General features: G+C 40.6%; 4 protein-coding genes across 9 annotated transcripts; 1 reads left to right on the top strand and 3 right to left on the bottom strand.

Moving 5' to 3' along the window:
* Positions 1 to 303: 303 nt before the first annotated feature.
* On the bottom strand, positions 304 to 4,921 carry endou2 (endonuclease, polyU-specific 2). The gene is made up of 7 exons (XM_019873303.1): positions 4,355 to 4,921; positions 3,428 to 3,609; positions 3,139 to 3,241; positions 1,763 to 1,884; positions 1,506 to 1,618; positions 1,113 to 1,266; positions 304 to 643 (listed from the first exon to the last, which is right to left on the bottom strand). The coding sequence occupies exons 2-7, from the start codon at positions 3,527 to 3,529 to the stop codon at positions 389 to 391; spliced, it is 849 nt and encodes a 282-aa protein (XP_019728862.1). The 5' UTR covers positions 3,530 to 3,609; positions 4,355 to 4,921; the 3' UTR covers positions 304 to 388.
* A 555-nt stretch (positions 4,922 to 5,476) lies between these two features.
* Positions 5,477 to 11,141, bottom strand: rnf14 (ring finger protein 14). 4 transcript variants are annotated; one of them, XM_019873302.1, is made up of 10 exons: positions 11,119 to 11,133; positions 10,788 to 11,024; positions 9,967 to 10,122; positions 9,315 to 9,445; positions 9,044 to 9,236; positions 8,126 to 8,523; positions 7,813 to 8,041; positions 7,070 to 7,242; positions 6,604 to 6,734; positions 5,477 to 6,492 (listed from the first exon to the last, which is right to left on the bottom strand). In XM_019873302.1, the coding sequence occupies exons 3-10, from the start codon at positions 10,112 to 10,114 to the stop codon at positions 6,432 to 6,434; spliced, it is 1,464 nt and encodes a 487-aa protein (XP_019728861.1). In that variant the 5' UTR covers positions 10,115 to 10,122; positions 10,788 to 11,024; positions 11,119 to 11,133; the 3' UTR covers positions 5,477 to 6,431. The 4 variants fall into 4 exon arrangements, with proteins under 4 accessions (XP_019728861.1, XP_019728859.1, XP_019728858.1 ...); XM_019873300.1 differs by having other exon boundaries at positions 10,813 to 11,024; XM_019873299.1 differs by lacking the exon at positions 10,788 to 11,024 and having other exon boundaries at positions 11,064 to 11,141.
* Positions 11,142 to 11,803: 662 nt separating this feature from the next.
* hspa4a (heat shock protein 4a) lies at positions 11,804 to 22,030 on the bottom strand. Of its 2 annotated transcripts, XM_019873296.1 has the most exons (20): positions 21,952 to 22,030; positions 21,684 to 21,833; positions 20,493 to 20,550; positions 20,279 to 20,419; positions 19,867 to 19,989; positions 19,390 to 19,489; positions 18,683 to 18,816; positions 18,361 to 18,605; positions 18,191 to 18,267; positions 17,927 to 18,078; positions 17,740 to 17,846; positions 16,839 to 16,972; positions 16,225 to 16,406; positions 14,761 to 14,838; positions 14,429 to 14,578; positions 13,884 to 14,009; positions 13,680 to 13,787; positions 13,437 to 13,556; positions 12,706 to 12,867; positions 11,804 to 12,477 (listed from the first exon to the last, which is right to left on the bottom strand). In XM_019873296.1, exons 2-20 carry the CDS (start codon positions 21,788 to 21,790, stop codon positions 12,277 to 12,279), a joined length of 2,505 nt encoding a protein of 834 aa, XP_019728855.1. In that variant the 5' UTR covers positions 21,791 to 21,833; positions 21,952 to 22,030; the 3' UTR covers positions 11,804 to 12,276. The 2 variants fall into 2 exon arrangements, with proteins under 2 accessions (XP_019728855.1, XP_019728856.1); XM_019873297.1 differs by lacking the exon at positions 14,761 to 14,838 and having other exon boundaries at positions 21,684 to 21,976.
* On the top strand, positions 22,019 to 24,725 carry zcchc10 (zinc finger, CCHC domain containing 10). 2 transcript variants are annotated; one of them, XM_019873308.1, is made up of 4 exons: positions 22,019 to 22,082; positions 23,352 to 23,513; positions 23,649 to 23,687; positions 24,135 to 24,723. In XM_019873308.1, exons 2-4 carry the CDS (start codon positions 23,395 to 23,397, stop codon positions 24,379 to 24,381), a joined length of 405 nt encoding a protein of 134 aa, XP_019728867.1. In that variant the 5' UTR covers positions 22,019 to 22,082; positions 23,352 to 23,394; the 3' UTR covers positions 24,382 to 24,723. The 2 variants fall into 2 exon arrangements, with proteins under 2 accessions (XP_019728867.1, XP_019728865.1); XM_019873306.1 differs by lacking the exon at positions 22,019 to 22,082 and adding an exon at positions 22,533 to 22,655 and having other exon boundaries at positions 24,135 to 24,725.
* Positions 24,726 to 25,533: the final 808 nt, after the last annotated feature.

The raw sequence follows: 25,533 nt of genomic DNA, 5'->3' as shown, positions 1-25,533 counted from the left end.
AAAATACCAATCACTTTTCTGTACGGCTTATCCTCATTAGACTGAAAATCAATTAAAATAAAAATGTGTTGAGTGTGTGCATTCAACAAAGGTGGGTAATACCATTAGATTTTAAAACGTAAAACACTACAAATAAGTTAAAATAAGACAAAAGAAATTATGTGAAAAGTGAAAAGAAATTAAGTGTTAAGATGCTTTCAGCAAAAGGAGTAGGTGGGCGATAAAACAACTGGAGAAAAAAAGTGAAAATAATCAAATTGAATGTGCAGAGGCAAGATAAACAATAAAAACAAGATATTGTAAGGTTTTATTGTATCTTCAAGTAAAATGAAAAAGACAACAAGAGTACCTGTACATTTTGGCATGTAAGATGAAGCTGTTTATTAAATTAAGTGTTTTTTTGGTACTTAAGAAGCACGGGGTAAGTCGTGCCGATATGCTTCTGGTTGTAGTGGTGGCACACAATCTCTACATCGTAGAAACTAAACTGGACTTTGACCCGTTCATTGGGCGAGCTGAGGAAACACAGGGTGTAGAGGGCAAATTCAAACTCGGGACTGACGCCGATGAAGATGCTGCCTTTGGGTTTGATGCCATTCTTCCAACTGAACTGCAATGCCAAGATGTGCTTGTTCTCGTCTGGCTGGAGGGAACACAGACATCTACATGTCAAACATGTAATAAATACATTTATTTTGAACCCCGAAAGCTCATGTATATTATTTGACAAAAATGAAGGACGACATCACTAGAATTCCAGTTCAGTTTTATAAATGTTAGATTTAGTTTCTGTTTTTTTTCCGTGCCATTAAAGGCATTCTCATTATTTTGTTTCATGAACAGGAATTCTTATTTTTCTATTTTGAGTTATTTTGTTAGTTTTCGATAACTATAACTTTGCACAGGACCCCTCAGAATAATAATTGGGGTAGTATTGAAACTAAAAGACCGTCATTAAACATTCACTTCTTCCATCATGTTACGTTAAAAGCAATTGCTAGTGTCCAACAACTATTTCATGTCACACTAGACCATGGGGTAGGCAAACTGCAGACCGCTTCATTCTTTAATCCAGCACACCGAGCATTTAGTTGTTCAAGAAACCCATGTACATGTGGCGAGTTAGTGTTGACGCTGTAGCCTTTGTAATCAATGTGTCCTAGCTTCTCCTGTAGGTACAGCTGGATCCAATTGTGGAAGCCTATGACCGTCCGCCCTCCTCTGGTTTCTCCAACAAACACGTGTTCGAAACCTGATGAATCTGGCCTGGAGGGAATGAGACAAGGGATCAGAAACCAATAATAGGCATTCAAACACAATTTTATGAATCTTATTAAACAATGTTACAGACTTGTGCTCTAGAAAATGGATGGATGAATTTTCAAATCTCTTTTCACAGATCCTTCTCACAGTGCAGCCTGCCCACAGCCACTCAGTCACACAGTTTGGCGTGGTGGTGCAAGATTCCCGCATTATATTTTGCCTCAGTGCCAGGTTGCACCCACCTGCTGGAGCCTTTCCTTGCGTAGAGTTCAAACCAAATTCTGTAGAGCTGCTCCTTGAACTGCGTCTCATCTTGCGGGGACAGCTTCTTCTCCACCAGGTATTTATGAGCTATCTGAAAACAACAAAAATAAACCTGCTGTAGAATAAGATTACAATAAATAGGGGCAAAAAAATCTATCATGTTGTGGAGGCAAAAACGTCAATAAAAAACAAAACCATGTATGCAGCACCACAATGCAGGTTGCCCACAGTGTACCTTCATAGTGGGAGTCTTAACTATAGAGTCCAGGAACTTGTGGTTCTCCGCTACCTCCTCCGGGGTAACGATTTCTGGCTCCCCAGTGTCACTCACATAGTTATCCAACAAGGAAATAAAGGCTGTAAAAGCAAACACACCCAAAGCAAATTAATATGCAAAGACACATACAGATTATGCATACCTTGAACCTTATGGGAACACTTGAGGGATAATAATTAATTCTAGGTCTGTACCGCACAACAGTATTCTTTCTACTCTCCAAGATTTTTGAACATCCATCCATCCATGGTTTGCTTTTTCTTTGGCACGCGCGACTTAATTCCAAAAACTGTTGTCATAGACTACGTCACAAGAGACGTCATCATATCACGCAAGATCAACATTTTGGGTAAAATTATGTTGCAACTCTATACATTAACTCACACCAGACCTTCTGACAGACTTCAGTTCAGCTAGCAAGTAATGAGGACAAGAACTATCCAGAACGGATGGAGGACTCGTGATAAGTACTATCCCAATGGAAGCATGTACAAGAACGAGATTGGGCGAAGGACAGAACCATGGGGGACGCCTTTATAAGTGGGGCACACAAAGGCATTTAATGTAAATGCCTCTACTATGTGGACATGCTAGTTAACATAAGTGGGACAGTGATCTCTCCATAGTAATAACTACCTGCAGAGGGTTAAAGAAAAGGTTGTTGTTTTTCCAAATGACCACCCTATAAACCACATGAACGAAGCCAAAGTCTTAGCAATTTCTGGTCATGTGATCCAAGAAGTGGGCGGGGCTAGGTTGCTTACACCCGCTGGCCGGGCATAGTGAACCCTGTGTGCTCTGCGCTTATGCAACATGCCCTGTTCGTCATAAGGAGATTATACTAGTGGATGAAAAAAGCTTTACTGTGAGGCGATGTGACTGAGGTCCAGCGAGTCATCACTGGAGCACTTTGTAGTACAAGATAGGATGTCACACTTGTGGACATCCAGTCATTTCCTATACAAATTGTCCTCATTCAGGTCAGAGGAACCTGCTGGAGCTGACTTCAGGTGAGAGGCAGCACACAATAAATGTTCAACTAAATGCCTCACACCCCCTAATAAACACGTCGCTACTAATTGCAGAATAAAGTATACATGAAATGCACCTTACAGAGTAGCAAAACTGCAAGTAATCGATGCACTCTTAAAAGAATTTGCAATTGCTTCCAAGAAAGCACTACTTTTGTCAAAATGTAACTCCTGAAATCACTCCAATATAGTTCACTGGCACCACGATGCCACAAGATGTCGGTAAAGCACTCCGTTTGTCTAAATGAAGCTCCTCAATTCACAAGTTCCTTAGCATCAAGATGCCACAAAATGATGACTCACCTAAAAAAGTCTCCTTCTGGAAAATTTTCTCGTCGACAAATTTGAACAGAGGATATCCCGCCCCGTCGTTGTCATTGTCGGCCATGTTGTCACCTGCTTTGCCCTGAAACAGGACAGGAGTACAACAAAGTACTGTAACACCTTTACATTTGATGTCTTATTGTACATCTTTGCATAGGTTGTAGTACAAAGTTGAACGTGAAACTCTTTTACATTAATATGATGTAAGTTATCTGTGTTTATTTGGAAACTGTTTAAGAGAGTGCCAGTGTATACGTGTATGTGGCACCTGCAAAGATATCCTGTAGTCCTTTCCAGGTCGTAGTCTGTTGACATCGTTGTCCCACAGTTCCTGCACCATGGCAGACAGCTCTCTCTCACTCTCGATCATGATAGGACTGCGCAGGTAACTTCTCAGATACTGGTGATTATGATTTTATTTTTTTAAATTTGGAATGAGGAGCTGTTTACCTGTATAAAAAGATGTTCATGAACTTAGAAAAAAAAACCTAGCTATTTCGGTGTTAGCATTGTTAAGATTTTAATATTAAATATGATATAAATATCGCTGTGACTTTTTTATGGAAGAACTTGAATGGGAATTTATATTCAATTGTAATTCACGAGGATACATATTATATTCCGATATTTATATCGGAATAAAATATTTCTCACCATAGAAACGACAACAAATATAAACATATTTATCTGAAGATGAGTAAAACAAAATATGATTATTCCTATAGGATTCTCACAAGAAAATCTTTGGGGAACATTGGCAAAACATTGTCATTTAAAGACAACATATCCTTATATTTTTGTATTTCCATTTGAATTACAACAACATTTTTGATCATAATTACAATACTTTTGAAACATTTGTAAAGGAAACGTCTGTCCCCCCCGGAAAAAAAAAGTCACACGAAAACTACAGGTACAAATCACATTTTGAGGCCTCATAAGGTAGCAATTTTGAGCACTCCTAAAATTATGGGAAACGTTTAAAATGTGGTTGAAGCCTGTGTAAAGTCTGTTGCGCTTGGATTTAGATGTAAAAGAATTATGTTCAGCATTCTTAGATTGATCAATTAATTGAGTTTCAGCAGACTGGAATACAATGTATCGACCGCATCTTCCACATCCATGCCACTAAACTTTGTCAATTTGCTCATTAACCTTTGAGCTCCAAGGCCGTGTGCCATGATCCAACACTGACCTTTTTCCCCCCCAGTTGGGAGCGCTATCCTGCTTTAGAGGCGATCACACTTGTTTGCTGATGTTCCTCTGCGATATTCAGGTTCTGCTGTTGTTGATGGTTTCCTGCATTTGTGAGAGAAGATATGTCTTTAGGGGCATAGTAGCAGTCAGTTAGTTTGTGTGTGTGTGGATGGGAGGGGGTTACGGCAGGAGAGAGGGGGGCCATTTTAAAGGGTTATCCCCTGTCAGCAACTCTGGCCAAATGGGTGACACAATGTTGTCGTCTCTTTTCAGTCTCAGGCTCAAACGTGTGCTCTTTTGTTTCTTTAGTATTTCATTGTTGCTCCCACACGGGTCGTACAGCACCACCACCTGGATTATAAGCCTCAAAATGGGTCACACAGCAGGTAACAAGACGCCTTGTGGGGTCGACACACACGACACTAGAATGTTAGTGCAGTGGGACTCAAATGTTGTAAAATACAATACGTATGTATTGACAAACACTCTACGGTGCATCAATTTCTGATACGGTAGAAGACATGAATGTTTAACAAAAATGGATAAAAAAAATCCTGGTAAAAAAACAATGTGTACCTCGGACCCATTTTGGGTCCTTGCCAGTTTGACAACATCCCTTTGAACAATTTGATATTTTTTTCAAAATTAGTGTCGAGGTTGACATTGTGGCTTCTCTCATTTCCCCTACATACTGCAGTACAGTGGTTCTCAAACATTCACACCAAATATTATCCTAAAAAAAAAATAATCTTAAGGCTTAAATACAAATGTATGGCAAAGTTAATGTAACTGAACTGCACTTAAATGTACTGTAGCAACATGATGAGTCATTTGAAGAGTGAACATTGAAGTAGTTTTATTTCAGTACGCTACTGAAATAAAACTACTCGCCCATTTGAAAATAAGGAGAAAAAGGGTCGATAGAGGTCATCCAGGGAGCTCTACAGTTGTTAGATTCAATAATATAATAATTTTGTACATGTTTTTTTTGTACCCCCTGTGGTCATCCCCCTTCCCCTCTCAAAAAAAAAGGAAGTAAAAGCAAATCACTTCAAGACTTGCTGAAGACTCAAGCTTTTTCAAAGCCTTAATAAATACTGTATGTGACAAATATTGGATGCATGATTTCAGTGCCAAACGGGGGACATTTATTTTGTAGTTGAATGAGGGTCCTTGCGATGACAACAAAACCAAAAAAACAACAACTTTCCATTCGGAACTTTTGGCAATTCGTGCCACAAACAGCCCCTCATCTGTACGAACAATGTTTAAAACCACACATGACACAATCAGTCCCGATCAAAACACGAGATTAGTGAGGTTTTTGAAAAGACATTAGGGGGAAATCACAATCATTTCCAAAATACAAAGACTGCATTGAAAATGTGCTGATTCCGTTCTGTAACTACAGTACATCCATATAAAGAGGGACACCCCCAAAATGTACTCACTCTTTGACTACCCAGTTACTTATTTTTGTTATGTTTTTTTGACAGTTTTCTTCTGTGGCATTCAATTTTCTTAAATACGGTATAACATTGTCTTTAACTCAATTACCATTGTATTTATGTCAACATCTAAATCAAACCGAAATTTATGTGCAATGGCCGGTCAACGAGCGAGTACATTTTTCAGGGACACCGATGTAGACATACACAGCCACTTCATTGGGCACACTACCGTGAGATCCCGATATTTTGGTCTATTAGCGCAATACTGGGCCATGTCAGCGCATTTCATTCCACTCACCAAATTTTATACAAGTCTTAGAAAAAGCGAATGAACCCAAATATTCCAATACTGTAATGTGTAATTTATACATTTATTGGTGGAATCATATTTTAGGGGATACATTTGGGTGTATCCTTTATAAAGCCGCATTGCTGCCACAATCAAGGCTATAAGTGCTTTCTAAACATTCTAATGGACGTCATTATACGGTGTACCTACTCAAGTGTCAAATTTGTGACGATCATGGGGGGAAAAAAAAAAAACACTTTGCCGCAAGAATCAAAAGATGAACAGACTGTGGTGTACGATAAAGTGCATTCTGGCGGGGTGCACTACAAAGAACATCAGTCTTCTTCATCACTCCATAAGGCATCTTCTTCATCCAGATCCACACCATGGAAGAGTCTATGGCAGTTTGGGGGGAGAGAGACAGAAAGGGGAAAAAAAAGGAATTTAGAAACGTCTAGTTTAGACAAAACAGCGGCGTCTTGACGTGAGGAGGAAGGAGTGACTCACTGTTTGTAGCAGGGTGAGTGTGGGTTGTTAAAGTGACTGTACGGGTTGGCTTTGTTGAGCAGGCCCAGACACAGCCAGCAGAAGTAATGGTGGCACGAGGTGCACGTCATTTTGTTGCAGCCGTCTACTTTCTACACACACACACACACACACACACACACACACACACACACACACACACACACACACACACACACACACACACACACACAAATGAACACAGACTCACACCCATTATTGAAGTTATGTCAAGTTCAAAACAGTCACGAGTTTAATGGGACATATGGTAAAGCGTCAGGTGGAAGTTATGTGTGCTGTCATTCTTTATCCTTTGTGTATTTTGACGGAAGGATATCAGAGAACCTTCATCATTAAGACATCTGGGAAGTGTTTTTGAACAGGGGAAAAAAAATAAGTGGTAAGTGTCCTGTAGTAGCAGCCTGAGATCAACAGGGGGAGCCCCCACCTGTATGTTGGTGCCACAGTAGGGGCAGCATTTGCAGTTCTCATTGAGCCAATCTCTGCTAAAGGACTCTTCCACGGCTTTCTGGATCACCCTTTTCCCAAATCGCTGCTCCATAAACTTTTTTCCCGCGGCCGTGGCAGACAGGTACTCGTCTCGAAGGCTGCGCAACTCCTCTATGGCACATGACAACAAAAAACAGAAATATTTGGGATACGGGTAGAAATGACAGAAATTACTTTAAGTGGAGTCTCCAAAGTAGAATAATTTGGAAATCAATCCCACATTTGTGAAAAAATATGCAAAACTTAAACCAATGATCAAGTGTGATGTCAGGAAATCTTGTGAGATTTAAGATGAGTGAGCAGTGACAATAAACATTACCTACACTAGTTTCATCAAGCAGACGCTAATGTGTATCTCCTCAATACACAACACTTAAAAATTTCGCATGAACTATAAAGCGCTTACAAAACTATCTACCGGTAAAACTCTGGAAACATCTTCCTGTTTCCTTCTCTGTTCCACATCTGCCAGCCATCTTCATAAGGTGGCTACGTTTACTTGAGTTTATATTTATTATTACACTTAAATTTTGTTTACAGTTGTACGACAGTAAGGTGTGCTAAGATTTTACCTTAAGACATTGTCTACAGTTAAATGTTTTAGGATTGCGATGCTAGTATTTCCTAAGGAAAAAAAAATGCCGTCACTGAGCAGATTGTGTTCAACCTTAATCAAAGTACCTGCGGGGATCTTACAGTGCGAGACCCCATGGTACCCCATCTTGCACAGCGTGCAAAAGGCATACTGGCAGACGGAGCAGATGCCCATGGTGGTGTCGGGCTCCACCATGACCGCCGTGCCGCAAGAGTGGCGAGGGCAGTACACAACATCAGCCATGAGATCCAGACTGGATTGGAGCAGCAGGCGGTCATAGCGGGCAAACAGCTCCTCGTTCACCAGCTGCTTGACCTTGTGAGTTTACAAAGTACAAACAGGGAGGGTGAAACATTTAAAAGTGACAGTACATAGGGACTACATATAGCAGAATGGTACCTGCATAGGTGTGGCTATTGAGGAGCACTTGGGCTCGGGGCAATTAAGGCACTGCACATTGCCGTCCCGTATTTGGATCTGGAAGTATTCTGTCATGCAGCCTTTGCAGTAAACATGTTGGCACTCCTTAAAGCAGAGGCAGTCGGCACCCAGCTTCTCCGTAAAGCAGATGCCGCAGCAGAAGGGCGTGCCGTCGAACACCCTCTGTCGTTGCGCCTCGTCAAAGTCCAACAGATGAGGTAGGAGGTCGACGCGCGTGTCCACAGACACGATGGCCCGCGGGTCCAGAGGGAGAGACGCCAACGAGGGCTGTTGGTCACACTTTTTCTTCTTGACCTCTCCTTTCATCTTCTCCGAGCAATCGCACGGACTCCCGAGCTGTGTCGCATCTGAGCCAACTTGCAAAGAAAAAAAAAAAACATCCTTCTGACTCATTGACCAATCAAGTATGGCAGCTGTTAATAATGCAAAGCACGACAGGTGAATGATTTAGAATTGAAAGTATGTTTTCCTCAATATTGTGATATGACATCATTTTTCCATGTATTTTTTTTTACAAAGACAAGCAATGAATTTGTATTGCAATAATATAAGATTTATTATAGATAAATTTTTGGGTTTATGGGTTAGACTTAGACTAAATTAAAGGCAAATGAAATATGAATTAAAATGAAAGACAGTTTATCTACCTCAATTGGACTTGCTAATTTACTAAACACTTGGAGGATTTTTTTTTCAACGTTACAGCCTCCGCAATTTGAAAATTGCATTCTACTACACTACGATGTCGAACTGAATTTGAGTAATTCTCCGGCGCTCGCAGAGAGTGAACAATTATTCCCTCCCAAAAAGAGCCTTGAAGTCACAGGTCCTTAATATTGTTGAAGCTACTGAACTCCACAAGTCTTTCATTCCTACCTGCGGCCGCGTGGTCAGCTTTCCTGCTGCGCTCCCCGCTCGCCTTACTTTCATGCCTGGTGACTAGGAGAGGAGACTGAATGCCCAGGAACTCCAGCACCTCCTCGCTGAGGAACTGAATCCAGGTGAAGAGAACCACACAGCCTCGGTTCTCCTCCCATAGTTCATCCAAGCGTCGGCACAGAGAGCTCATCTGACCACAACGAGCAGTAGGAGGAGGAACAATTACGGGTCGTGAGTAAAAATAGTCTCAAGTTGTATCGTGTCACACCTGTCCTCGGGTCATCCATTTTGAGCTGACAGTGAAGATTGGCGAATTTGTAGATGGATAGTCTTCAGGAAGCTCAAAGTTGAGAACCAAAGGAGGCAAGAAACTGATTTTATATTCGGTTTGCTTCTCCCCTGCAAAAGATTTAAAATAAGGGGAGGGCTGAGAGAACTGGAGTGGGTTCACACAAATTTTGTCATCTTCAATTTAAAAAGTGCACAACTGAAAAGGGAAAAGGTAGATTAGTCACATGAATTTTGGGTGATATCCAGTTCTAGTTTTGACATGTACGGGCAATCCATTACTGCACAAAAGTGTGGGTGGGTGCACATCTGCATGCTAGGAGAAATTAATGTTTTTGTTATCTTTTGTCATCTTTCAACAAATACTGATAGACACTGACAGATGTTTGGACTTGACTAATATTATTTTTTATTTAGTTTTGTTTTTTTAGCTTGGATGCCAGTGCATCTGCATCAGTTAAATAAGTTAATGTTATTTCTCACCTTCCATAAAATATTGATAGAATAAGTAGGTGTATGGACTCAGACCAATATTGCACTACGTAAGATTGTGCTGCAAAATGATTAGAGTTTGCCCACTGTAGTTCTCAGGCTCAATCAATCATTAGGTTGACGCTTCGCACCCACGATACCTTTGACGACAACTTTGAAATCGGGGGGAAGTTTCATGCAGAGCTGGATCTCTCCCCCCTGGGCAGAGTCCGCTCGATGGAACTCCTCTTCATAAATACTTGCTAAGGCAAGCAGCTCATCCTCCTGATCTGACTTGTCCTGAGACATTTACATTCCTGGTAAAACAATACAGTAGTAATTAGGACAGTATATTTTACAGCGATAGTCACAAAACAATACGGTATTCCTGCGAATAGAAAGTCAACACAAGAACACAAACCAACAGGGCAGCAATAACAATACAGTGATACAGGGGTCTCAAACTGGTGGTCTGGGGGACCATTTGCAGCCCATATGATAATATTTTGCAGCCCTCTACTTGACATCAAAGCAGCCGCCTCCTTTTTTGTCACATTGCCCTGGGCTTTTTGTGTGGTGTGTTTTTCTGAAGCACTTATGTGCTACCATTGGCTCGTGACAGCTTTCAGTGCAATGTAATTCTTAAGTGGCACCAAGTGGAAGGAAAAGATATCCTTTCACCATGTCAGTCATGTCTTTTTCAAAACCCTTTGTTTTTTTGTTTTAGTGGTGATGTGTGAGAGTGTGTGTGTGTGTGTGTGTGGGGGGGGGGGGCGCAAGCGCACCACAACATGCCATGAATGCACAGAGAATGTTGTGGTGCTCAGACGTCATTACTCAGCGACTGTACCAGACCAGGAACTACAGAACCAAGGAGTTCCAAGAGACGACTAGGTTAGGAAGCCGACGTAATTTTCACGTGACGTATGTCAATTCACCTTCGCTTAACATTTGAAAAAAACAACAGAAGAATATAATTTACCTGATCCAAGTGGTTTATCCCTCACCTAAAGTACTCAGAGGAGGCGTGTGCGGAAATGTTCGGCTAGACAAAAGTGATTTGACATCAGCCGAGCAATAGCGAGCATTCTTCAGTGGAAGCTGGCGTTAACAGTGGCTCATGGCCGACATCTGCCACCGCTTCTTTAACTTGTCAGAGCGTCGACATTGTCAGCTCCCGCGTGTGTACGAGACGTCTAAGAGTACACTTAATGCCACGCTGAAAAAGAAATAAAAAGTAGGAAAACACGTTTCTCACCTTAAAAGTGCCAAACGCTACAGACGTGTGCTCAGTGCCGATTGCATTACTGTACCTGATTGTAGCAGCGACCCCGCCAGGCCTGGAGGTACAGTCGCAGGTAACCTCCGCTTTAAAAAAAAAAACGACGTATTGTCCAGGTGAATTTACAAATATATTAAATCAGGTATTAACGTCTTTTAAAATTGAAAGTTGTATTTTGATGCTAAAACAAATTCTAAATGGAAAATTTCATCATGGATTTTAACATGAAAACAAAATAATGCCTGTAATTTTTCATTTGTAATTTTGTTTGTTGGTTGATCGTTTTTTTTGGGTGGGGGCGGGTGTCCGTCTCAATGAACTCCTATGGCAAAATTTCAGTTTCAAAGAGAAAAACTTGCAATTTGAATGTAAACAAATACAAACACAGTTTGATTAATGGTTGTTGTTTATTAAAATCTCTTCATGTATTGTAAAATCTTCCTAAAGGTAAAGGTGTATTCATGGAACTAGTGGTTTTCTTTTTTTTTTTTTTTACAATTCGTTGTGTCCCCAACATTCTATCCTAGGTGTGTTCTAATTCTTGGTCCTTGGGGTATTTCATGTTTAGACACCAAGACAGTACCTTAAACTGTGAATATAAAACACATAAGTATCATTTTTAAGTTGGTTTTCTCTGTTCTCACCCACTCCCACGGTGGTCCCTGGAATACAAATAACATTATCTAGTTATAATTTCCTCTTCAATAAATGAAAAATATCACTTTATGGTCCTTGAGTTTTATTTGCTTTTTTGATGACTTAGCAACAAGAGCAGCACCTGGGCGAGCATTATGTAGAAAAAACACAACCAGTGAAGAATCATACAACTAAATGAATGAGAAAAGCCATACAACAAATGAAATACTGTAAGATAGTAAGCTATTGTTGGAACTCAGTACAAGCACATCTGTCCTTTTAAATCAAAATACAAAAAAAAAAAAACATTGCTTTGAAGTGGATGAAAATGCACATTATGTTGAACTGCAAACATTCCAGATTCTTCAACTCGCCACATTACCTTGATAAATGACCTGCAACCAACTTTGCGTATCTGAGTGTGACCATTACAGATGCACTAGTCTGTAGTCATGAAGAAATAGAACAAGTCAATGAGAAGTACAGTATTGATAATGGAAACGCTGCTGGATCCTCACAAGTGCCACATAAGCGGGGCAAATGGCGCAAAAAGTTAGTCAATGTCCATTTCGGGGAGCTTGTTTTCTGCCGTTTTCTGCGCCGTGTCTGTTTTTTTGTCCGAGTTGGGGGGCTGTCTTTCTGTTGTTCCCTCCTGCTCGTTGGTGGGCCCGTTGTCGGGCTTCTCCTTTGGCGGGTCCACCTTGGGCTTGGGCTTTGGCTTTGACAGCACGGGGTTGCACGCCGAGTAAAGCTCCTGTGGAGAAATAAAACAAATTCAACAATTAATATAAAGCTGAGGTTAACTTCTCATTATACTTGTTTGACAATAAGGAATGCTTCAAATGGTACTTAAAACATTATCTGACAAAATTACTGTTTTAAAATAAGAACAGGATGTCAAAGACAGTCACAAGATGGAACGGATTCTATTCCACATTGGAGGTTCGACTGGGTATGAAATAATTGGCCATGGCTTCCTGACCTTGGCCTTGGCTTGGATCTCGCCGACTTTGACCACCGGGTCCAGCATCAGGTTTTGATTATTTTGCAGATTCATCTTGTTGTTCATCCACGCCATGGCATCGTTCACCTGCTTCTCCATGCGGGTCACTTCCAGCTCATCTAAATGCGCATACTGCTCATCCTGTACGGGAGATGACATGAGTCATTAAATAGTTAACATGGGTCCTTTTTACACACTGACAAACTTAAGTAGCATTTTCAATCTCCCACCCGTGTCTTGAAAAAACTAAACAAAACATCGAAGAAATCAATTTCAAAGAGGACACAAGTTTGCTTCTTTAGGGAGTTACGATTTTTAGCGATGTCGTTACAGATCTAGAGTATAAATTACTGCTTCACCTCACCACTTATAAATAAATGGGCACCATGTCTTTGTTATTAGGAACACTTAAATCCATGATTGCGTCCCACCAGCCTCCCTTTTCTTGCCATATACAAAATAAAACAATGTGAATAAGATTCCAGCCATGCTGTCTTTTTTTTTTTTTTTTATAGGAATTAAACTCTTTGGAAAATAACCTTATAGAAAAGGTCGGAAAAGTTGCTCTCTATAACAAATAAATAACAAAGTAGGCAACACTGTACTTTTGCCAACTAGCCCAGTGGTTTGCTATCATGTTAGTGTAAGCAGCGCATGTCCTTGTGAGCTTGAATTAATCAATTTGCCAGCCAGCCGTAGTAGATTGTTACCTTTGCTTTGTAGGCGTTGATGATCTTCATGTACATTTGGATTTGCCTGCCCAGCTCCTCAAACGCCCTCGGCCGCTCCTCAGCTTCCATGGCTCTCTCAACAATAGGCTGCCCGATTTTCTGTGGGCAATATGAGACTTTTTAATTGGACATTTTTAATTATTTATCAAGTAACTTTGGTTACCAAGGGACCAATCACAAGCAATGTCATTGCTGACAAATAGTTTCAATCAAAACTGGTACCTTCAATTCTGCCAATTTGTCAATGTAAACTTGCTTCTTTTCATCCTCTCCATCCTCATACAGCCAAGTCTCTGTGTCCTCCAATTTTAATGAGAATGCGTCACGATCCTGCGTGTAGATACACACATACAATAAATGACAAGTCTGCAAAACTGGAATCAAACAAACGCAGTTTTGAGAAATGTTTTGAAAATGTTTTCCCACCGCTTCAGTGACAAACTTCTCCAAGGAGCCGAACAACTTGTCTCTCATCTCGTACACATACTCCTCCACGTTGTTCTTGGAGTCGTTCCTCTCCTTCTCCAACTTGTCTTGCATTATCATCTTGCCCTAGAGACATGACCGCAATCAGACGTGACCAGTGTGTGATGAAAATGGTCGCTTCAAAAGTATTTAGGTGAAGAAGCCAGAAAGCAAAAACTTCAGGCATACAGTGGAACCTCCACTTTCCTTTTCCCCAATTTTGTTATATCTGCACCGTGCAATGACAATAAAAGGTGTTTAATTCTATTCAAAGCGATACAATTTTATGAGAAGAGGCGGGGGAAAGCACATGACATGGTGTCCTAAGGGAACAATTGTTTTAACATTACAAAAACATGGAAACCAACCAGGATGACATGTTCTGAACAATTTTCGAGGCACATTCACAGGTATTTATGTATTATTAAAACGAAGACCAACCTTTGCCTTAAGCATAACTACTCTGAGTGCAGGCTGGACATGCCTGGTGCTTTTTAGAACCTTACCTCATTCTCCACAAACGTATTTAGTACATCAGTGGACAGCTGCCAGTACAAATTGGTCTCGATGGGCAGCTCCACCGTCTTTGTTTTCACTTTTGGCTTCTTTGCCTGAGGCTCGTTCTTCTTCTCCTGCTTGCCTTCCTCTGTCGCCGTCTGAAAATTACGAGTGGGGAATTGTTTCAAGATACAACTTCATCCCCTATTATCGCAACCCCCAGATGTTGTTTGTGCCCTCTACAGGCATCCGAGCAATCTGATTGGACGTCTTTTTCTTGGACACGGTACCAATAACGTTGAATCAAGTTTTCACATACAGTCAAGTGCACAACTTTTACCTCCATCTCTTCTGTGTCAACTTTCTTGTCTCCGCCAGGAGCTGCTCTTTGATCTTCCTGGTCTACTTGCATTTTGTTCTGATACAACAACAACAACAACAACAACAAACGGGCAAACATGATGTAAACGTGAGCCACCTCCTCCAGATATTCTGCAACAGTGTTAAGCATTAAGGAGGTACATAAGTACCGTATTTTCCGCACTATAGGGCGCACCAAAAAGTCTTCCATTTTCTTAAAAGCTCACCGAGCGCCTTAAAATCCGGTGCATCTTTTGTATGGTCATTACGGTAATACGTTGACTCCAAGATGGCTCCTTCCGGGAGACATGCTGTTTGGTTCAGTGAACTGTATCGCTGCTTTATTAAATAAGTTTGTGTTGCAGCTCCGAAAAAAGGAGAGCTGTGGTGTTAATTTTTTAAAACAGTCTCAACAAATACAGGTACGTCTTTGTCTGTCTCCGTGCCTTCTTCCGTTCACTCGAGAGGCGTTCAAGACCGCCTCCGAAAAACGTAAACTAACGATTACTTCAATGAAACTACAAAAATTGAAAATTATACATCAAAACTGAAAAGCGAGCGAGGATATCACAAAATAAATTCTACAGCCCACCCCCTACAGAATTTAAATTGTGATTTCATCATTTGTGAATACACAACAAAGGAATAAATAACTACGACTGACATCTTGTTGTGTTATTTTGACTTCAAGATGGCGCCGCGAGAGTGGCTGCCTTTCCAGCAGCTCCTATTTATTTTGTTCTTCTCCTTCTTCCTCTCATGACTTTGCTGCTGTGAAGTGGGAATTTCTCCATTGTGAGACTATTAAAGGTTTTCTTATCTTATCTGATCGTACTGTTGGAGCTACGATAGAGGGAAATGCCAATGCTGATGATTGATTCTTGGCTATCTTTTCAGCATGGCTGCATCAATGGACGAAAAAGACACTCTGTATGGAAGTACCACCGATTGTAATAAATAAGTAATATAAAAACAATATACTACATGTTAGAAGTTGCCCAACAACTTCAATGACCAGGGAAGCATTTAGAGAGAATAAAAGGGAACTCCCTGTACCTGCCTGCTACATTCCATTGTGATGACAAAACCGCACGTTCAAGGTGTGAGCAGAAGGGCCGTGTGAAAGAGTCTTTTTTTCTCTCTTTTACACTGCCTGCAAAAGCCACTGGGTTTTTTTTGCCTCTTTTTTCATGTCATTGTACTGCTCAAGTGGCACCCTCGTAGACTAGGGGGCCAAAGTTGACTGAGCAACTTCTCAGGCGGCATCATAACATTCATATAATAGGTGAAAATGCACAAGGCAAGACCATATACATATTTATTATTATTATTATTACCCCAAAAGCAGAGAGTTTGGTGTCAAAGCCGATTATGGGGCAAATTTGGTGGGATCTCGAGGTAAAAGAGACCTTTTGTCTCAAGTCCAACTCAATATGACACACACCTCCTCGTCCTTCCCCGTCTGGTCGGTCTCCATGGGCTCCTCTCCATCTGTCGCTTTCAGCACCTCGGTAAGGGAAGCGCCGGACACGCTGAACAAGCCGTGAATGTTGACTCGAACTTTGACCTTCACCTTGGCACTCTCTCCCGACGACTGAGGGACCACGTTTTGGATCAGGAACTGCCCTTTGGGGAGGAGATGGAAACGGTTAGCCCCTCTCCTCCATACAATGATTCATCTCCAACCTCCAAGAAACACCTCTGCCTCTCAAACTGTATGCAAATAAAAACTGTCAGCATTATTTTATTTGCACAAACAAACTGGTTAACCATGACTGCAATCCCATCAAATCTTTTTCGTTCCAAACTTTGCAGTCGACTTTGGATCTTAAAAGCAGCCATAATTTGATGCTAGAAAAAATTCCGAAATGCCCGAGGAGTGTTGTAAGGGTGGTGAAACTTAAAAATAATTTTAACATTAAAAAAAAAAATCTCATGCTAAAACCTTTGAAGCCAGTCAGTTCCATTTTGGAATGCCAATTAACTGAGCATGATGAGATTTCCATCCTCATCATAAATTTGGGTGATTGTTGAAGCACACTGGCAGGCATACTTTACCTATGGAGGTGTTGGGGTACGACAGCTCCTTGGGGTTGTTGTAGTATGCTTCAAGAAGGAAGGCCTCCTTCCGATAAAAGGTCAACATTTTGGTGAAGGGAGCGGTGTGATTCTTGGGGAATACCTCACAATCACTGTCAAGCACAAAACGGGATCAGGTCAAGAGAATGTGATTCTAAAAATGAAAAGGATGTTATTCTATTGACAGGGAGTGGAGGATAAAGTAGAAATGCATAGTTGTAGACAACAACAGCATACTTCTCTGGATATTCTTGTGCACATGGATGAAAGCACAAATAGAACTGCTCAATCCAATTTGATAGTTTGAACTTGAACATTTCAGAAATTAACTTCTTATTTGCATGCTACCCACTTTTTAGGAAGTGGTTTTTGCATTATCTTGAGATTTTTGTCACCTATATACCAGTGTGCATAATTACATGCATATGCATAACAATTTAACCACAAAAACAAATTTGCCAAAATTCATCATGGCAAGCAAGGTTCCCAGGTCTAATATCAGCAATAGATAAGAGATTTATTATTGGACTTTTTTAAAGGATTTTTTAAAGGTGAGTGGAAGACATTTGCAATTTCGTAGGTGTATAAATGTCAGTCAATAATCAAGATGGTGACGACATTTTGGACATTCATCCAGCCAATTTATTTTGTGCTTGTTTTGTGATGATCATGACTTATGGTTGAGCTGGAGCCTGGGAATCTAACATGTATGTTTTTGGACAAAGTATCAACTCAAATGAGAGTGGAACCAGCACCTCAGAACTGTCAGGCCAAACGCTAACCATGAGACCAAAATGCTGCCCACATGCACTTGTCACACTTTTGACAAACCTGAATGTATGTCAATGCAATCAAAAACAAACAAACAAAAAACGCTTACCTCAGTCCTTCTTCTGCTGCTGAGTTCCATTTAAATGAGATCGAGTAAGGGACGACGTCCGTGATGGAGAACTCTTTGACTTTTAAAGCCGGAGACAAGATGGCACACTGTGAGGGGGAAGAACATTTGCAGATTGCCAATCAAACTGTATGCGAGGAACCAAAACTTGCATGTGTACATACAGTACCTGCAGCGCACAGCCTCTGACCACAGCCTCATCTGCATTCAAAGTGGTGCTCAGCTCTTTGCCGAAGAACTTGCTGATGCGTTCCTTGATGGCGGGAATTCTGGAGGCGCCGCCGACAATCTCTACCGCGTGCACATCTTCTTTCCTCAACTCTGTACACACGGAGGATGAGAACAACGTGGATCACTACTTCATTTGACCGCATTGGTTGTACACGTGCTGACAATGGACAATCCAGCAAGCATTAAAATGGGATGCACTCACTAGCTTGTTCCATGACGCTGCGCAAGGGGTCCTCCACTTTGGCCAGCAGCCCCGCACACTTCTCCTCAAACTGACCTCTGCGGACACCAAACAAAACAGTAACTATCACGGCTGATGGTGGGAAGTATTTTCGATGACGCTAACACACATGGAGTTTATTTGTATCTCACCTGTTGAGTTTACTGGACACGTCAATGTCATTCATGAAGCACTCAATGTTAAGGGGCAGGTCGGACGAGTTGGCGCTCATCAGCTTCTTGAGCTTCTCGCACTCCTGGTAGAGGCGCACCAGCGCGCGGGGCTTGGACCTGACATCCAGCTTGTACTTCTTGGCAAAGTCCTCGCAGAAGTGGCTCACCAGAATGTCGTCAAAGTCCTTCCCGCCCAGCTCGGAGTCGAACGCCGTTGCAAGGATCTGGAAAAACAAGAAGATAATATTTGGCCGCTAAGCATGTCTGCGAGTTTGTACAGCTCCAATCCTTTAATATTCACCTTCAGCTTTCCCGTGTTGAACGCACAAACGGACACCTGGTAACCAGAGTGGCCCACATCGACAAACACAACTATCCTGGGCTTCTCTTCTGGACCTGGTAGGTCCTGCTTGTAGATGCCATAAGCCAGAGTTACTGCAATACACAGACAATCACAATTTGCAGTCTCTCTGCTCATCATTGCAACATTGCACTGCCCTCAATGGACTTTGCTGAACAATATGCCCGAACAAATGAAACAGGCTTCTTCAATCATTGCGAGAAGGCAAAAAAAAATGGCAACTGAATCGTGAGAGAGACTTGGTAGTTACTGTAATAGGTTTGCGGGAGTGTGTATGGAAAAGCATTCAATTAAGTTTTCAGCATGTCAGTGAAACTATGTAGTCATACCAGAGCGGCGTACATGACTTTGTGATTCATATTCAACAATAGCATTTAGGCTACACAATGAAATATTTGGCTCTCAACTCATTAGAGAGCTTTGTGAACCATTTTCCTTTACACAAAATAAAGAAAAATAGAAATGACCGAGGGTCAAATTGTATTATATTAATACCAAGTGTCACGCTTTTTAAAAATGTGTTATGTTGTAATTTTTTTTTTTTTTTAGGCCAAACAAAAGATGCTCACTGAACAGAGGTCTCATGAGCTATGCTGGCCTACCCTAAACTTTAGATTACACGACTAAAGGGGTGTGTGTTTATGTACCAGCTGTGGTCTCGTTCATTAGTCGCAGACAGTTGAGGCCGGCAATCTGGGCGGCATTCATGACAGACCTCCTCTCTATGTCGGTGAAATAGCAGGGAACCTTTGGAGAGAAAAGTCACATGAGCTTGTCTCTATAGCTCAGGGATTTCTAGCAGTTGAGGATATCCTAGAGGACAATGAGGGCTGCAGGAAAACAGATTTGTGAAAATGTAGGGGCAACTGTGAGCCACTTGCCCAGAACCCACCGCAAAAAAAAAAAAATAAAAAATCTAAACATGAATGAAGAGCCTGGAGTTGGTACTCAGACATACAATGTGAAGTGCTCTAAGATAAATAAGCCACAGAGAAAGCCAGCAATGTATTTACAACTCTTGGATTTTTTTTTTTTTTTAAATTTTAGTTTAATGCATTTTGTGGCTTGAGCTGGTGACTCAATTGACTCCTACTATATCATGGTAATGAGGCGTAGTTGCTTACAGAGATGACGCAGTCGGCCACTGGTTTCTTCAGGTCGCTCTCAGCCGTCTCCTTCAGCTTGGTCAGCAGCATGCCGGTCACCTGCTCCACACTGAACAACTTCTCTTCCTCCATGTACATCACCTGACATTCAGGAAGTGTTTCATTTAGCATACAAGATCATAAGCGTCCGGGAAAGAAAAAAGTTAGTTGCACTTACGTTCTTAATATATTTTTTTTTTTTTGTAGATTTGGTACGATATGCAGGACATAGTACCTCAACAGTATTAAATTGTGAAAAAAAATAGTTCTTGCACTTAATGTTGGTTTCTTGTCCAGCATTTTTGTGCCATTCTTGAATAATCTTTTTTTTTCTCAAGCCGTTCGCACAGGGGAAAAAAAATATAGGAAGTGGTTAACTTGCACATCTCACCTTAATACCTGTAGACCCAGAGGGCATCTGCGCAAGGTCGTACACCAGCTTGGACTTGGCCGACTGAACATAAGGATCGGAGAAGGCCCGGCCATGGAATCGCTTGAAGCTCTGAACTGTATTCTGACAGTTGGTCACCACCTGGATGCAAGGAGTGAAGCATGAACATGACACGGTTCACTGAGAATGTAGTTTTGGCAGAGAACATGCTCACCTGGCTTTTCGCAGCAGCTCCTATGGATCGATTGCGTGGCCCGAATGAGACGAATGACCTGAGAACATAAAGAAGTTGAGTTACAGTACATGTTCAGGCCATCTACGCTAGCATGACCAGAGGGATGTTTGGGGGGGTTCCTCAATGTCATTGATTCCTTTTGTTTTTTGGGGGAGGGAGTGTCCAATCAACCTACCATACATGTTTTTGGCATGTGGGAGGAACCTGGAGCACCCAGAGTTAATTCAACAGTTTTCATGATTAAATTATTCTCACGGTTAAAATATTACATGATAAAAGTGTAGTATATACTGAAGCAATTTAATTTACGATTACATTGAAGAGATTTTTCCGCTCAATTAAAAAAATCAATACTGTTCTCATAATAAAGCATGCTTCAAATAAGCTGAAACGTTATAAACGTACATTAACGTAATCATACATGCTGACATGTACATTTACATAAACATTGTCAAACAATATTATTCTAAATGATCTTACTTTTAAAGTGCTACCTTACTTTTAAAGGGCTAAAGGCATCAAGAAATATCACAATGTGTCGTGTATCGACATGACGAATAATACAGAATAATGCCTAAATCTCAGAAGATTTTAAGCAAAAATATACTATTCACTGAAAAGTTATTTCCGTAAGTATTGCTAGAATTTTCCAACAAGCATGGCCTACAGTCGTCACCTTGGAAGCGCGGAATGTCACAACAAAACACACCAGTTGGGCGGTGCTTGAGCCACCCAGTGTTAGTAACGCAAATATACAGAACCGCACCGCCCGCCAGCGGTAACCAGAATTCAGCCTCCAAATGTACAGTTAATAAAAACTATGATCTTGGCTAACAAAGCTAGCGCGAATGGCCGAACGTGGTTACGAGGCGAACACGATGCGAGCAGTAACCACATTCATGGAATGTGACACTTGTAAGATTTGGGGAAAAACAAAACAGCGTTCATTTAAACTTTAAACCGGGATCGTTACTTAAAGCATTAAAAAGAGAAGTCAAGTTTAGCTACTAGCAGCGAGTCATAAAAAACGCTGCGTTCACGTGCAACATTATTACCCCGACACCGGTGGGGCCAACTATGAATCAAAATGCATTACCTTTGACTGTCATGAAATATAACTCACTGACAAGGTACTTACGGTGAAATATAACTCACTGACAAGGTACTTACGGTGTGCATCTGTCGCTGAACTCGTTCGCGATGGTCTCGATCCCACCGGCTCGGGCTACAGCTACATAGCAGCTTTGAAAGCCCAAATCAAATCCCACCACAGACATCTCCGAGCCGAGTCTTCAAACTTCACTTGAGTCGTTAAGTACACTGGTGTTAACAATAGACACGTGTACGCCTCCGGTTATACAATGGTGCAAAAGTGCAGCTAAGTAGTTTCAAGGCTCCGTTAAATTGGGTTAAGGTAACCTGTAATCATAATCCTCACCGTTGACCGGTGGCTCCGATCTGTGCTGGCTTGCCTGCCTGCAGTTTCAATTGCGGTCTCCGTCAAATCACGTCACCAGGTCGCGCGAGATCTGGGTCTTTCCAGAAACATCGTTCTGGATCTTTCGAAAGGTGTGACAACTTTGCCATTCTCCATGGTCCTCGAATGTGTTTCTAGAATATTTTCACGTACGTCCTGTTATTAGTATGCATATATTTGAACATGCAACTTATTAATTTTTAAGTTGAATAAGTCATGCTGTAAATTCATGTAAAGTACAGCAGTTTGTTTCAGCTATGGTTGATTTTGTTCCATTAATAAAGTTGATATTTGATAATGTAATTTAATATCATATAATATAACACAGTATATTGTTCTGGCACTAAATTCGTATTACATTTTGTCAAGGAAGTGAGACTTAATATAGTACACAAATGTACTATTATACAATGGACACAGATATTCCACAGATGCAAATTAATACAATTTTGCACTGTGTACATAATAGTGTAACAGCATGCCACCCAGTGCAGAATGCTAATGCAGGTGGCTTGTTCATTAATAAGTGCAGTACACTATCTTTGCTCAAGAGGACGCAAGGTAAACTTTATCGCTAAAACTCGAGCTGCATTTTTCCAACGAAGAAGTAAAGTACAACTCAACATGGCGACTCCCATGCATAGAATAATTGCGAGGCGGCAAGCGTGAGTATTATACAAAAAATACCCCTTTACACAATCTGACTGTTTTTGGGGTTTTGTTTCATACCAAATGATATTTTGTTGAAATGGTTCATGTTAAATGTCAACGCTACCGTTCAAATGGAGCTCAAAACGCTGCGCTGTCTTCCGCGTCTTTCAACATTGTTTAAAACGAAGAGCATCGCCTATTCATCTCTTCATCATCCTAATTTTAAAAATAATGTTATTACAATTCGGTTTCCTAGTTTGGGTACAGTGTTATAGCTACATTTATTCAAACCCAGCATACGCCGTTGCATTAAAACACAAATGGCTTGACCTCATTCTGTCATAACAAAAAATAGCTTAATGCTTTGTTAATTCGTTCTCCTGTATTGTTTTTCCAATGTCGCAACAATCTATTCAAATAAGAGGAAGAAAATTGACATAAATTAGACTAGTATTGTAAGAGAGGAGCGGAAATGTACATACTTTGGAACTTTTGAGGATATTATTTACAAAATGTCAATGCAGCCAGCCATTCTCCTTATTAGTTACCATTACCTGACTCTGGGCGAGAAAAAAATTGGTTAGATGTGCCAACTACGAAGCCACTGTGCTACTCTTACAAATTGTTACACATACATTAATTCAAAAGGCCTATTGTTAACAATGAAGACTACTTTTTTATTCATTGTATTGTTTTACGGTCACCTTTAGGGAAGCTAACAAACAACACGTGCGTTGTCAGAAGTGTTTGGAGATGGGACACTGGACATATGAATGCACCGGGAAGCGGAAATATGTGCACAGACCCTCAAGAACAGTTGAGATGAAGAAAAAGCTGAAGGAAGTTGAGAATCAACCCAGGAGCATCACTGGGTAAGGCAACTCCTGCTGCGTCACATTTTGCAACACAAAGGTAGAGCTGTCTCCCACTGAGATCAATTTCTGATACTGAAATATGCGTGAACATATGTGATTATGAGTTACAAGCTGTTTTCGTTCTCCCCGCAGACCAGGACAACAAAGCTCCAGTGAAAAGAAAACTAAGAAGTAAGTTTCCTTTGAATTTGGACACAACTGGTGAACTGAGTGTCTGGATGTAAAATATGCTGCCGCCATCTAGTGATGAGAGTGTGAAGTGCTCACATATTTCAAATTTTGCTCTTATCATTGCTTGATCTTATGTACAGTGCTGTTAAGAGTCCCCTATAATTAAAGTTGGATTGAGTTTGAAAACTAACTTAGCTTGTTGTTGTTTAACACTTCTAATGTCAAATGGTAGATTGGGTTACTATTTTTTTTATTTTCGTATTGAAAATGCTTTGAGTATCAGGTGATTTATTTTCTTTTCGGAATATCGTAGTAATACCCATAATTGCGATGTGACATTCTCATACCGTTTCACCTCTATCCCTCTGCATCCTCCTTTCTGATTTCACTTCCATTTTACTGTTGGGACTGATGTGTTTCCTTTACTTGGTGCCACCTTGCTACCAGAGCTAAAGACTCGAGTGGGAGCAGCAGCGATTCGGGCAGCTCATCCAGTGACTCATCCTCAGACAGCAGCGATTCCTCCAGCTCATCTTCGGACGACGATGATAGCAGCAGCAGCAGCAGCGACGACGACGACAGCTCATCTTCTTCTTCCACCTCTTCGTCATCATCATCCTCGGACAGCTCAGACTCCGAAAGTGGCAGCGATTCAGATCAGGGACCTCCACAGAAAAAGAAGAAAAAGAAATGAGGATGATATGGTTGTAATAGTGTGATATGTTCTTGTTTTAGCAGTCTATATTCCTGCATTTACTCAGCGCTGATGAAATGGAAAACTGCTTGTACAGTTTTGTTAGAAATTTACAAAAAGATGATTTTGGATTATTAATAACATGTTCTTCTTTGCTAGTTCTGCTCAGGGCAGCTGTGCAAGCTATCCGAGGTGTATAGGGTTGTTTTTTTTTTTATTTTTTATTTTTATTCCGTCTTCATCTGTCAAGCTTCATCTGTGTAGCTTGCAACCTCACCTCTGAAACTGCATTATGTAAACTGTTAAAAGACAGAATAAATAAAAATATATATTAGTTTGCCTAGCCTTACCTGATATTTTTTTTCAATCAAATTACCGGTAATACAGTAACGTTTCATTTTGGATTCACCCATCTCAACAGATGAACTTTTTAATTTCGTTTTAGTTCCAGGTAATGTAAAGGCCAACGCAAGTGCAAGATTGTTTAAAAAATTGTGCAGCTTTATTTGACAGAAATGTTTAATTTTATATATATATATGGATTTTTTTCTTGATGTGGTGAATTGTGTGTAAATACGTAATTTGAAATCTTTCAATCATAAACGTACAAGCTTTGATCAAGCAACAAAAATACCTAGGTTTCTGCAATATTAAGTTATTGAAATGCTTCTGTACAGCAGATCAATTAACAAGGAATCAATACATTGGATGGAATGGAGTAATAAAATTAGACTCAATTACTATATTCAATACGTTAAATAAAATGTTTCATATAAATTATTTACCTTGCCTATTTATGCAAATGACTATTTGATACAATTTATTAGATTGATTCACAGACTTAGGTTGTAGTTTTCTTTGTTATCTGTAGGGGCGCTAAAATGATATAAATACGCTGGATGAAACTGCATGATGTTAGGACAGTGGTTCTTAACCTTGTTAGAGGTACCGAACCCAACCAGTTCATATGCACATTCACCGAACCCTTCATTAGTGAAAAATAAAAATCAGATTTTATGCAAATTCAAGACATTAAAAAACGCATTTATTAAAAACTGAAAAAGGTAAACACAATTAATTGTAGTATGAAGTATAATTTTTTTTTTAAATTGTGCACAAAATGAACCAGCGGGCGTATCATAACTAATTGAC

Source organism: Hippocampus comes, unplaced genomic scaffold, assembly GCF_001891065.2.
Source record: "Hippocampus comes isolate QL1 unplaced genomic scaffold, H_comes_QL1_v1.1 scaffold59, whole genome shotgun sequence".
Lineage (NCBI taxonomy): Eukaryota > Metazoa > Chordata > Actinopteri > Syngnathiformes > Syngnathidae > Hippocampus > Hippocampus comes.
The sequence above is the reverse complement of the archived record's forward strand: the minus strand, read 5'-3'. Positions and strand labels throughout refer to the sequence as shown.